This window comes from Acyrthosiphon pisum, chromosome A2, assembly GCF_005508785.2.
Source record: "Acyrthosiphon pisum isolate AL4f chromosome A2, pea_aphid_22Mar2018_4r6ur, whole genome shotgun sequence".
NCBI classification, from domain to species: domain Eukaryota; kingdom Metazoa; phylum Arthropoda; class Insecta; order Hemiptera; family Aphididae; genus Acyrthosiphon; species Acyrthosiphon pisum.
Window position 1 is genome coordinate 26,275,680 of NC_042495.1, and position 13,725 is coordinate 26,289,404.

At 27.3% G+C, this 13,725-nt stretch overlaps 2 protein-coding genes across 5 annotated transcripts in view; one reads left to right on the forward strand and one right to left on the reverse strand.

Annotated features, from left to right (window-relative positions):
• The window catches only part of LOC100169482 (kelch-like protein 2), a 4,041-nt gene extending 3,622 nt beyond the window's left edge, over nucleotides 1-419 (reverse strand). For both annotated transcript variants that reach the window (XM_001948296.5, XM_016802883.2), the window contains exon 1: nucleotides 296-419. The gene's annotated coding sequence lies outside the window, so the exon portion shown is untranslated. The remainder of the gene's footprint in view (nucleotides 1-295) is intronic.
• A 7,877-nt stretch (nucleotides 420-8,296) lies between these two features.
• Nucleotides 8,297-13,725, forward strand: part of LOC100573953 (ring canal kelch homolog) — a 12,090-nt gene continuing 6,661 nt past the window's right edge. The window contains exons 1-11 of one of the 3 annotated variants that reach the window (XM_029489149.1): nucleotides 8,335-8,493; nucleotides 8,882-9,032; nucleotides 9,092-9,320; nucleotides 9,400-9,575; nucleotides 9,664-9,760; nucleotides 9,882-10,038; nucleotides 10,128-10,225; nucleotides 10,295-10,603; nucleotides 10,699-10,842; nucleotides 11,528-11,783; nucleotides 11,871-12,241. In XM_029489149.1, the coding sequence (XP_029345009.1) occupies nucleotides 8,923-9,032; nucleotides 9,092-9,320; nucleotides 9,400-9,575; nucleotides 9,664-9,760; nucleotides 9,882-10,038; nucleotides 10,128-10,225; nucleotides 10,295-10,603; nucleotides 10,699-10,842; nucleotides 11,528-11,783; nucleotides 11,871-12,058 (1,764 nt within the window). In that variant the 5' untranslated portion in view covers nucleotides 8,335-8,493; nucleotides 8,882-8,922 and the 3' untranslated portion in view covers nucleotides 12,059-12,241. The other 2 variants (XM_029489148.1, XM_029489147.1) reach the window with 2 other exon arrangements.

Sequence of the window (13,725 nt, forward strand, 5' to 3'; positions counted from 1 at the left end):
GTATGTTGATTTTTTACGATAGTTCAATTTTTAAGTGAGTTATGAGCATTTTTAATTTACGGTATATTGTATACGTATAACTTGCTAATAAATTGAACTATCGTAAAAAACCGACATACAAACATTGATAATATTCTTACCATCAAGTTTCATAATAGGTAAATTCACTCTAATTTTTAAACTGACGAAGCTACATGTTTTCTGCTGAGCGTAAATGTGCTATGTTATGCACTTGTAAGACGGAGACAACAAATGCGGGTGTGGCGTCCTCTTAAGACATCAAAAAATACGATACCTGAAAAATAGTGCTATTTGTGCAGACGGTTCGGCGATCAGCGCAATACTAACTATAATGACAATATAACATTATTTATTTAACACACAAATATTGATATAAGAACAATTCGTGAAAGACAGATATAGTATGAACTATGAGATTGCGACTGTAATCGGCCAGCAGTGACCTTTGGACAACAATTATTTCGGATGGCGTAGGGTACACGACGGAGACGGTGGCGGCGATACACATTGGTCCAGTTGGTACTTTTGTATACAAAAGAATAAATAATATGTTGTCTAGTATAACCATTATTTTTCGTCATAAACTATGGTTGTCTATAACATCACAGGCACTGATAATTAATGCAACATTTCGAGTGAGTAAATTAAAACAACTATAGAGTATAGATATTAAGAAAATATGCATTACCGTGGTAAAACACAATATGTACCTATACAGGGTGTCCCGTGTGGACCCATTACACGATAGGGGAAGGTGGGGCAGAACGGGGCCATGGGGAAAAACGGGGACATTTTAATATTTATGTTTTACAATGGTTATATTGATTTAAAAACTTAATATATATGTTACAGCTAAGGTGTTGAATTCCGTTATTTTATGAAATAACTAGGTAGTTCATGAATTACCTACAAATGTTAATTTAAAGTATGAAATAATACATGAAAATTGTACTTTAACTAGTCATTTTATAGAATATCTAGTTATTCTATACAATTTTAGTTTGATATCCGTTAAAGTATAAAATACATTAAAATTTAAAATATATATTAAAATATTTTATTTTACTGAATTATGAACTAATTATAGTTATATTATTTATTTATTTGTACATGTAAGGCCAATATGGCATTTAGAGTTGCACAATATCTCATTTTTTCTACAAACACATCGCTTTGTGTCACATTTTTTTGATACGAGTGCACTTAAAAAAACCCTGAACCAGTTCCCAATGACTGCGCAGTTTCCGCCAGATCTTAATGTAATACTTTCATTTGGAACAGCTTCTACGGCTAACAAATTTTCTGAACATACTGTGAACTGGGATCGAGAGTATAGTTGTTTAACACTCCTGTAATTATAATTTGTAGGTTAGGTATCAAATAAATAAAATTATTTATTATGATATTTTGTTATTTACAATTTTACACATTAACGAAGTGATGACAGGGAATGTATAAAATAACTAGTTAAAGTATAAATTATATACCTACATTACCTACAAGCTTTAGTTATTTTATACATTACCTAGTTATTTCATAAACTAACTGATTCAACACTTTAACTGTAACATATAGATTCATCGGGCTAACAATATCATGTAATAACAATTTCATGTTCACATTCAACTATCTTATCTTTAATAAATTAAAATCATTATACGTGCCACTTATCAATTGATTGATATAATAAACTGTTATTTTATTTTGAAATATTTTTATGGTTTACTTATTGTATCTTAAATTTGTTTTCATTGTTTCTATAGCAAATGTTCTTAATATTATTTTAATAATATTAATTATTAAAAAATATAATTGTTGTGTTTACTAACAACGGCTGAAGTTAAGTGTAATCATTTGGGCATAATGGGGTGCCTTTACTGATACAATACGTTAATTTTTTTTATTTAATTTTTAAGTTTACCTACTTGAGTAGGCACCACATCTATAATAACTAATAAGTATTCAATTAAAATGTACCTATTTAATAAAATGTAAAAGTTTAAATTTAAAAGCACTTATTATTTTTTGTTATTATACAATAATTATTATAATATATTTCTATAAATATTATAATATAATATATTAAATTATGTATACTACATTGTATAGGTATGCAAGTTATACAAGTTATTTAAATAACAACAAGTTTAAGTTGATTAATGTAATTGTATTTATGTAAAATTAAATAATATTTATGTGAAATAAATAATATTTGAGGGACAGGTGTGAGGCAAAACGGTAAAAATTATACTTACACCTATTTTGAACTTTAACACTTTGAGACATAAATGAATGTACAAAACATGCTAATATATTAATAACCATATCTTAAAGATTACATAGTTCAAGTTTCAAATCAAAAACACATTTTTTGAGTGAATTATAGCTTCTGATACCTTATGGTCCCCGTTCTGCCCCACCGCCCCCTATCACCCGAGATAACACATTTACAATAATCTCTTATCATATTTATTATATCAGTTTTTTTTTATTAGCCTTGCAGGGTCAAAAGTATTAGATATATTTTATTTTTGGTAAAAAAGTTAAAAAATGTAATTTTTAATTTTTAAAGTTTTGAAACAATTTAAGATAGTAATTTTATAGAGTTTCATTGCATTGATACCTTTAGAAATTTTATTTTCATTAATCACATGATTTTTAGTCATTTTTTTAGTTTATAAGTAAAACAGCAAAACACCAGTTTTTGTCCGCGCGGCGAGTCCCCTCCACGGTTATCCAAGTCTGGCCAAGTTAATGGTTTTTTTTAACTTTGTTAAGTTAATTTAATATGCACCAATAATTTAGTCGCCTTTGAGTTGATGAAAGTTTTACTACCGTAAAAAAATGCATTACTTACCTATTACATTATCAGATGGTAACTATGGATGAAAATTCTAGAAATGTTAGGTATTACCAGTGTTGGGTAGTAACGTAACGCAAATTACAAATTACTGTAACGCAATTACTTTTTAAAAGTAATTTCTATGAAGTAACGCACTAATGCGTTATTTTCCCCGTTACTTATTAAAATAATAGTTTTGAATGTAGTACAAAAATAAGCTAATAAGATATTCCAGAAAAATTAAAAATTAATTTTATTTACTTTTGATTCCGATAATAGTTAACAATATTATTAAACATTCCAGGAATTAATGTTATTACTTTCATTATCAGAAAGAAAAGAGTTCGGCTTAAAAATAAAATTTAATTAAAACGAATTATGATTTACGACTTATGAGTAAGCCACCTATCGGCTATCAAAATAACCTATATGGCTGTATGGCTATAGGTACGAATTTAAAACTAATATACCTACCTACCGGTTACCTCGATGTTAATACTTTACCAGACTGCAGTCACTATTTCCAATTAATACTATATACTATATAGACATGTAGTATAAATATTATACATATTATATTAATACGATTTACAAATATCATAGGAATACCATACGATTACCAATTACACTGTATCACTTAGTTTCACTTGTTTATTAGAAAATAACTTGCCTTATTGTTGTATTTAGTATTAGAGATATGTGTAGTTTGAGTTTAAATGTTTACAATTAAATTTAACTATATAGGTACCTACTTTACTATAGCCATATAATAAATAATAATTAATAGGTGAGATGAATGATAATATTGTACATTTACATATTATTATAAATGTTGTACACTAGGTATCACTAGATAGTAGGTCTAAAATATATTGTAAAATATATCATATTATGAATTGAATATGGTTAAAAAAAAAAATGATAACTGTTATCAGTGATTAAAAAAAAAAGTAACGTTATTTGTAACGCACTACCGCGCACTACTTTATTTATGAAAAAGTAACGTAACGTGATAAAAATAATTTTAGGTAACTCAAGTGTAATTTAAATAAAAATATGTGAAGTAACGAGTAACATAATTCCATTACTTTTTAAAAGTAATTTACCCAACACTGGGTATTACATTCGAGTTGTATGTTCAGATAAGTCAATTTAAATGCATGTGTGTAAACTTTGAGACGGATGAACAGTTAAGTGAAACAGATGAAACCGAGAGTAAACTTGAAGGTTCGTAAATAAAAATCTGTAAATTAACATTAAATACAATTATTTTTTAACTTAATTTTAATAAAATTACAATACAAACAATAAAATTACGACTTTTTTGTTGTTGAAATTATACATACACATTACTGTATTATCGTATATATTCAGTGTGTCTGAAAAGTAAGTTGATTTTCGAACACTCTGTATACAGTGTTTAACAGGAAGACCTGTCAGATTAAATGACTTTTGTTCCAATTAATATTTGAAAATTTGTTTATATATATCTTTTTATTATATATTCTAATGCGTTACACATATAAGACATACCTATATAACATAAAAAAAACTTAATTTTATTTTTTAATACTGAAAATAAAAAAATTTGATTTTGATTTCAATTTTTTTGGATAAATTCAAAACAGCCAATTTGTGAATCTGATTATAAGAACAATTTTTACGGTAAAAACATTTATCTAAGTCAAGTAGTTCATTTTTTAGATTTTTTTAAATATACAATTTTCATTGTTTGTTTAGGTACCACGTTTTTGAGTTTGATCAGTTTAAATGTAACAAAACGTAGCTTTCCTAATGAATTGTCAATATGAAAATTCCATTTTAAATTGTTATCAAATATAACACCCAAATATCGAATTTTTCCAACTATATTAATTATTTTGCAGTTTTCCTGATAACATATTTTATTATTGACGCAGCCATGTACTGCTATAGTATTGAAGTTACAATCTGTTTTATTAATTGAAAATGGCATAAACACAGTTTTATCAACATTAAGAGATAAATTTCTATTGTTTAAAATGTTTATTATCTGATTGAAACCTCTGCAGGCTTTTTCATATACCCCATCCCATGATTTGTGTGAGAATAGAAGACAAGTGTCATCAGCATATTAAGTAACTATCTTACAATATACTTTATACTATATACTTTGATATAAATATTGTCAGAGGTGAGCAGTAACTTGTCATATCGTTGACATGATTAAAAAAATAACTCAATGAGTGTATCTACTAGCTATTGTAATAGTTTTTCCAATTGGCTTGAAAAATAATCAATTAAATTAAAATTAAAAATTACTTTAATATTTTTTTTATTTCGACGAGCAATAATATTAATTGTCGATAACGCGTGGTACTACTGCGCCGCCACCGACCGGTTCACACACTCACACGCACACAACACTATTCTATAAAAATAATAAGTTCTCGCGGCGATTTGCGCCTAGCTCGAATAATATAATATGCAAATAAAATAATACGAGCGTTTAGCACCCGTAACAATGATAACAATAATGAATATAAATCACAATGATAATCATTATCATTGTATTTATATTGTTTTTATGTTTGTCTTTAATTGTATCAGCTGTGAATTAAATAATAATAATAATATATGTAGATTGTGCGCGTCACGCCATCAGCCGCCGTATTTTTATTATAATATATATTGCTCGTATTTTGGACGCGAATCTTCACTAAAATTATTATCATTGCAGGCGCATATCGCCACTCTTTTTATATTTATTCGTGAATATCTCATTCCAATAGACAAAAGGCACCAGTGTTAGATATCTGCATTGTATTATTGTTATTGTCGTGTGCGCGAATCGCAATTATATTAATTATATTCATTATTATTATCATTGTTACGGGCGCTATAAGCGCTCATATTATTTTATTTGCATGATATTATATTATTCGAGCACGTTAGGTCCTCGATATTTGTCCTTTATAATAGGTATAAGGAAAATCTACGAATACATAATATGTTTATGTAAATAAGTAATTGTGACAACGAAAAATCGGTCAAAAATGTTTCATCGTGTATCCAGCTCAAAAACATATTTATGTTAAAAAATTTCACTTCACCGAAAATATATTCCACGGTTGCAGGATTGGGAACAAATATTACACAATTTATTTATCGATTTTTTTTTTAATTTAAAAATATATTATTTAAAGACCATATTATTTTCGTGTAATAAAGATATTTTCCTTTCATTTATTCCTCTTCACCACGTTTCAATAAGATACTTGTGATACTTTATTATAAATTATTAGTGTATAGAGAATAGTGTAGAAACATACAGAAAAACATTCATTATTATATTATATTAGAAGATATTATAATAAACGTATCAACAGGCTGACGATGTATCAAAATCATAATTCTCACGAGTCATTTTTTACTTATTTAACTTTGTTTACAGAAATCATGTACGTGATAATATGTTTGGAAGATATCGAGGCTATGGTGATTTTAAAATGTTAGTAATTAAATTGTGCCTATGTATTTTTAATATTTTTCAACTGCTGTTGTAACTATGTAGAAGCCTGTATTAGATTTTAAAGCTTGTTGAGCCGATGAATAAAATATTATTGACATTTATAGAAAAAAAAACTAAAAAAATTGATAGTTAAAAATATCCGTAAAAAGCCCAAAACGAGTCAAAATATTTGGAAAATTTCATGAAGTATAGGAAATTATAAAACAGACATTATTTGTGTGTACATTTCAAGTAGCTATGGTTATTATTTATTGAATAATAAGAAAATAAGAAAATCGTTGTATGATAATTTGTTAATTTATGGGTATATATACAATGTCTAACTTCAAAAGCTCGTAAAAAATTAATTTGACTTTTTTTTTTGTCAAATGTAGGATAACTTAAGGGGAATCTTGAACTACATATCCAAAGCTTATATAGATATAAATATAAATTTTTTTTTATGAATTTCCAACGGGAAATATAAAGCGGTGATTTGAACCCACGATATAATAATGATAATTTAGGTTGATGTCTGTCTATTTGAGCAATCATTGAGCCAATAAGACAATAGTTTAGAAAATGTTACGCTTACATCCACAATTTTATTATTATCGCATAATATAATATTCGTACCATTGTATGTAAGTAATAAGTAATAACAGTAATCCGTTGATTAGCGCACAATGAAATAATAATTATACATTTGACGATTGGTACTCGCCGCTCACACAATGTAATGAAGAATGTAATATAATTGAACACTGAGATTATAATATTATTAAGACAATAGAAACTATAAAGAGAGCGATTAGCGACCAAAAATTATAATACCCAACTATAATAGTGTAATTTGTGCAGACGGTTTGCCATTCAGCGATAAACTGCCTATACTATTACCAATTAATGATTAAACACACAAATATTAATATCAATATAAAAATTATTCATCAAAGGCAGATAGCGTATGAGGTTGCGCGTGTGAGTGAGATCAGTCGGCAGTGACTGTGAACTTTGGACCATTTATTTTTTTTGGCGTAGACCAGCAACTAATTTATTAATTGATAACATTTTCCGATAAAGCTGAGGGGCTCGGCTCACGGCTCGCGTCAGATATCATAATAATTGATGTAATAATACGAGAAAATAATAAATTACAAAATTTTGGCAACATCGCATAAAATATTCTATGCTCAATCGCGTTGCTAAAAAGGGATTTGCTCAATCGTTTTATGCTCAATCGTTCTTTACCGCTAGCGTGATCCATAGATTTAATTAATAATACTGTATATTATTATAATACCAATTTTATTGTATTGTAATAATCAACCACAATTTATTATATTATTATGTAGTTTAAAACAAAATATACAAATTGTATATTTCATGACATTTTCAAATAGGAACTAGTTATTCATAGGTAGACTCGTAATATTGTGTGTAATGTATAATATAATATAACTTGATAAAAACAAATAAACAGTTGTCGGCAGGAGTCTCGTGGATAAGATAAAACGGGAGATCGTATTATCGGTATTATTTCCTACAACATACTTCTGTATTATGGTACGATAGGTAACAACGTCAACATTTTCAAAAAAATATCCACTATTGTACTTACAGTCAAAAAGGAGGCTTCTCATTTGAAAAAACATAAATGTGTAACATCAAAGGGCAAATAGATTATTTAAAAAGAATAAGAATAATAATTTAATAAATCCATTATTAAATTAAAAAACGAAAATGAACATGACTGCTGAATCACACTATATATTCTATATCTTTAAGCTTGTGTAATCTAATTGCAATGTGTATATATGTAGATATATAATATAAGTATATCATATTAAATAATATAGGTATATTGTGTACACATTCTTAGCAAACAAACTGTATCTGTTATTTTTTCAAGCACTCATACTCTCCTCTCAGTACTAGCTTGGGCGTCACAACATAAAATAGGTAATTTATTATTAAAATTACCTAAGTGCTGAATTATATTCAATAAAATCATAATTTATTATAATTTATTAAAATAAAGATGAACTAAAGACTGCATGTACTCTCAAATTCATTTTTATACCATTACTGATTTTAAGTTAGCTAAGGTAAATTTAACTTGGTAAAAAAATATTACAAGGTATGTATATTGAATTCAACAGTATTTTACTAAAAAAACATATTTTACAAACCACCTCAAAACCATATTATGTTAGTTACGATGTACAATAATTTTTCGATAATACCATAAGAATTTTATTCCATTTTTATTTTGTATCTATTTGAAAATATTAATATAAAAATTAACTTTTAGTTTTTTACTGCATATGGTATTTAAATTAAATTTTTCGATTTTAATTTCAAGTCTGCTTATCGATAATGGATGTTTCTGATTTCATTTTAAAATACTGTATTGATTTTATAATTTTAAGATATTTTTTTTTTTCATAGATAATGAATTATTATTAGTTAAAAATTACTATTGATACTTATTACTTACGATTGATTTCGAAACAACCTTTTTTTAGTTTAAAGGCATTCATATCCTGGTATTAATATACAATTCACAATGGAAAATCTCAAACAAATACCAGAATCCAAAAAATGTGAACAAGCAAAATACGAATACATAAAATCGTCTTATGCAGGGATGTTTGAAGTGTTACAGTCGTTACGCCAGTAAGTAATAAGCGATTCAACCAGTTAGATAAATAGTATTAATAATTGTTTGTCCTTAGAGATGAGGTGTTTTGTGATATTAAACTTAAGACAGACGATAAAAAAATAATATTCGCACATAAAGTGGTGTTAGCATCGGCAAGTCCATATTTCCATGCAATGTTCACACATTTTTCAGAAAGGAATCATGATGTCGTTGTCATGAAACAGTTAGATTCCACCGCTTTACAGGTGTTAGTAAACTTTATTTATACTGGAAAAATCGTGATCACTGAAGAAAACGTTCGGGTAATAATATATAGGGTTGATTTAATTAGGTAGATATAGAAAAAAAAGCATTTAAATTGTTTATTGTTTGTTTCTCAAGGATTTGTTATCAGCTGCAAATCTGTTACAGTTACAAGAAGTAAAAGAGGCATGTTGTAATTTTTTACAGTCACAACTCTGCTCTACAAATTGTCTCAGTATAAACGCAATAGCTGATTTACATAGTTGTACGGAATTGTTAACAAGTTCAGAATTATATATTCACCAACACTTTTCGTAAAATATTTAATATATTTTTTATTATTATTATTATTCTATGTATAAGGAAATTGTATATTTATTATTGTTATATTTTGATTCTTAGAGAAGCTGCTGATGGTGACGAATTTCTATCCTTATCATCTGAAGAGGTAATTAAGTTGATCTCCAGTGATAAACTTATAGTTCCATCTGAAGAAAAAGTATGCAAACTAAAATCAATTATTGTTATATGTTAGGTAGTGTTGGGGAAGAAAACAATTCAGTAACCTATACTAGCATATATGTAATCTAATTAATTTGGAAGTAATTTTATTGTTATAGGTATTTGAAAGTGTTATTCGATGGGTAAAACATGAATTGGGTACGAGAAAATGTATTTTGCCCCAATTAATGAAACACGTACGCTTACCATTAGCATCGAAACATTACATATTGAAAAAAGTAGTTGAGGAACCTCTTATTAATAATTGTCTTATATGTAAGTATAATATTTATGCATGTTTTTATTTTGAATTAATTTATATTTTATAATATATAATATGTATTATGTATTTATAACTTTTTAAGCTAAAGATTACATAATCGAGGCACTATATTGTCATTTACTCAAGTCAGAAGAACTTATCCCACAAAACATTCGGACTAAACGTAGATTCAGAGACAAAGTAGGATTTCGTCATATATATTTGCATATTTCTGTTTCTCATTTATTAATAATTTATATAATATGAAAGGTTATTTTAGTGGTTGGTGGTGAAAGTATAAATGAAATATTAATCAATCGTACAGAATGGTATGACCCAAAAATGAACCAATGGAATTTTGAACCAGAAATGGCTACAAGCCGTCATAAAATTAGTCTAGCTGTAGTAAAAGACAATTTAGTGTTTTCTGTGGGTGGTTCTAATGAACATGGGGAACCTCTTCGGTCTGTTGACGTGCTTGATTTATCTTCAGAATCACCTCGTTGGAAACCGAGTGTTGACATGTTAGTTGATCGAGAAGGTCCAGGAGTTGGTGTAGTAAATGATAATCTATATGCCGTAAGTAGGTATAATGTTGTAATATATATAGTTAACACTTAATTATTTATTTCTATTATAAAATAGTTGACATTAAATCATGTAATACATTTAAGGTTGGTGGGTTGAGTCGTAATGAAGGTCCACCAAATAGTGCAGAAGTGTTCGACTATAATACTCAAAAATGGCGTATGATATCAAGAATGTCTACAGGAAGAGTTAAATTTGGGGTTGGAGTCCTGAATAATCTTTTGTATGCGGTAAGCTAATTATTTGATGATTTTAAATTTTAATACATTTGTAATAATAATAATAATAATTGGAATAAAAAAAATTCCCCCGCTGAAGGATCACGGAATATGTCCCCACCATAAGGTATTTTAATAATTTAAAATTTAAAATTAACAATTCAAAATGTTATAAAAATACGATATTACATATTTGATTATATTATAATTGCTTAATTCAATGATGTAATAGTTAACTGATTTAATTTCATTGAGTGAAAAATCTATTTAGAGGTAGGTAAATAAGCTGAATTATACTTTTACACAGATTTTTACACAACGTAATAAATAAAAAAAAATCTTACTAAATATTAACTATCTTAATGTTTGAAAGTGATGTGAAAGTCACAACATTTTACTCAATGTTTATTTTCACATAGCTCATTCTTTAATTTTAATTTAATACTGATTCTTTCATAGGTATCTACTTGATTTTTCATTTATAGTAATAATTAATATTGTTGAACATATACAGTATTTAATTTGTTATATTAAACAATAAAAGATTTGATTGTTATAAAAAATAATGTATTTATTCAACAACATTTCATAAATATTACGAATTCAATCACTTAGGAAATCACCATCGGAAAATACTATACAATAATATTGTATTCCGAAGATTGGTTCCGCTAATTTTATTATTTCATTGTTCTAGGTAGGTGGTTTTGATTATGAAACATCGCTGAGTTTAGACACTGTTGAATGTTATGATCCCAGTCATGATACATGGACACCAGTCGCAGAAATGTGTGTACCTCGCTGTGATGTTGGTGTTGGAGTGTTGGATGGTATACTGTATGCTGTAGGTGGTTACGATGGTTTTGAAGTTCAGAGTAGTGCTGAAACATACAGACCAAGTACGGGGATTTGGACTAGTATAGCGGACATGCATTTGTCTCGAGAAAATCCAGGTATCTATTTCTTTATCAATTCTAAATTATTTTTTTGAAACATTTTTTCTTTAAATATATTTAATTTATGTTGATTTTCCAATATAGGAGTAGTTGCATTAGACGGTTTATTGTATGTCGTCGGTGGAAGTGACGGACTTGATCATTTGTATTCTGCAGAATGCTACAACCCCAAAACCAATACCTGGACCATGGTCACGGCGTCATTGAATTTTCCACGAACTTTAGCAGGAGTAGTAGCTATTGATAGGCCTCGACATTTTAAAACTTGTTAGAATTCATGATTTTTTCTTGTTGATACAATAAACATATACCTACAACCTACTATATAATATTTTTGAATATAATATTATCAAAGGTTTTTTTGTATAACATAAATTGGAAGCCAAAAACAGGCCACATAATTTTTATTTTTTAAACGTCATGGAATATACGGTATATGATATTTTTTTTGTACATATTTCCCTGTATTATATGATTATATAAATATTGTTTTTCCATTGGTTTTACAGTTTTTATATGTATTATTAAAACGTTTTTGTATTACATTCGTCAATATCATAGACGTTTGTAATTATATTATACTTATTATAATAGATTTAAAATCTATTATAGTCAAGTTTTTTTCAAATGAGTAGGATATTAATGTAGTAAATTTATGTTAAAATGTATATTTATTATGTAAATTTTGTAAATTGAGTATGTAGAATAACACTTTAAAGGCACTAAATCTTTCGAAATCGGTATATTATGCATACGTCGATTCGTATAAGACATAATAGTACAGCTGTTCGTAAACACTATACGGTGTAGGGCATTCCCGATCGGCTGAGTTGCTTGGTGACGCATAACATAACGACTATATACGTCTGGACGTTGTAATTGTAGTTTTCATAGGACTGGACAAGTTAACGATATTTTTTAACCCAGTTAAGTTTAGTTAAGTGTTTTTTTTTAATTTAAAATAAAAGTTAAATCAATACACATTTTTAATGCATAAATTAAGTTTAAATTAAGTTAAGTTAATAATAATAAAAAAATGCATTTATGTGATATTATTTAATAAAATAAGGTGATATTCACTTGAATAGTAATTATCATTCACAGTTATATTACTATTCAAACAATCTGTGATAATCATTATTTTACTAATAAAAAATAATTAATAACTAATGAGTAATGAATAGGTATTATGATTTATGAACATAATTCGTGACATCGATGTCTTATCATACTGGCGATTAATGTTACCTCTATATTAATATTTATAAGTAACTTATATTAATACAATATATTGTTTTTCATTCTTAAACATAAATACGAAGTTCTTAGTAAATATATCTTTTTTTCTGACTATATTTTCTATATTCTGCGAACTTATAATAATTATTGTAAGTTCTCCGTAAATATATCTTATTTGTATCTTATTTTTATTTTTTCTTAATTGAAATTAAAATTCTAGTTGAATAAATAATCTGTGTATACATTATACATATAATTAATAGAAAGTTGAACATTTTATTAATTGTTTTATTTTTATTAATTTTATTTATTAATCATTAGCAACTAAAAAATAATTTTTAATTATGATTGATAAAAAATAATAAAAAATAATTCCCGTCATCCACTACGGATGGCACGTGAGCGAGGTTGCACGGAAATTACGATCGTGCGTATTTCGACGATAGTCGTGCAATTTCATGCTAAAAGCGTGCTAAATGAAGGAGTAGTTCAATTTTAGAAATTTGAAAAATTTCACTCTGGGGAACCATGCCAATTATTAGGAACGATATTGTATGGAAGTTACGATCGTTGTTGATTTCGGCGATAGTCGTGCAAATTCATGCTTAATGCGCGCCAGCACCGCCCGTTGATTTTTGCAATCCCGGAGACACTGATATCGTGCACATTCAAATGTATAGAAAGCGTATGACGGAATGTG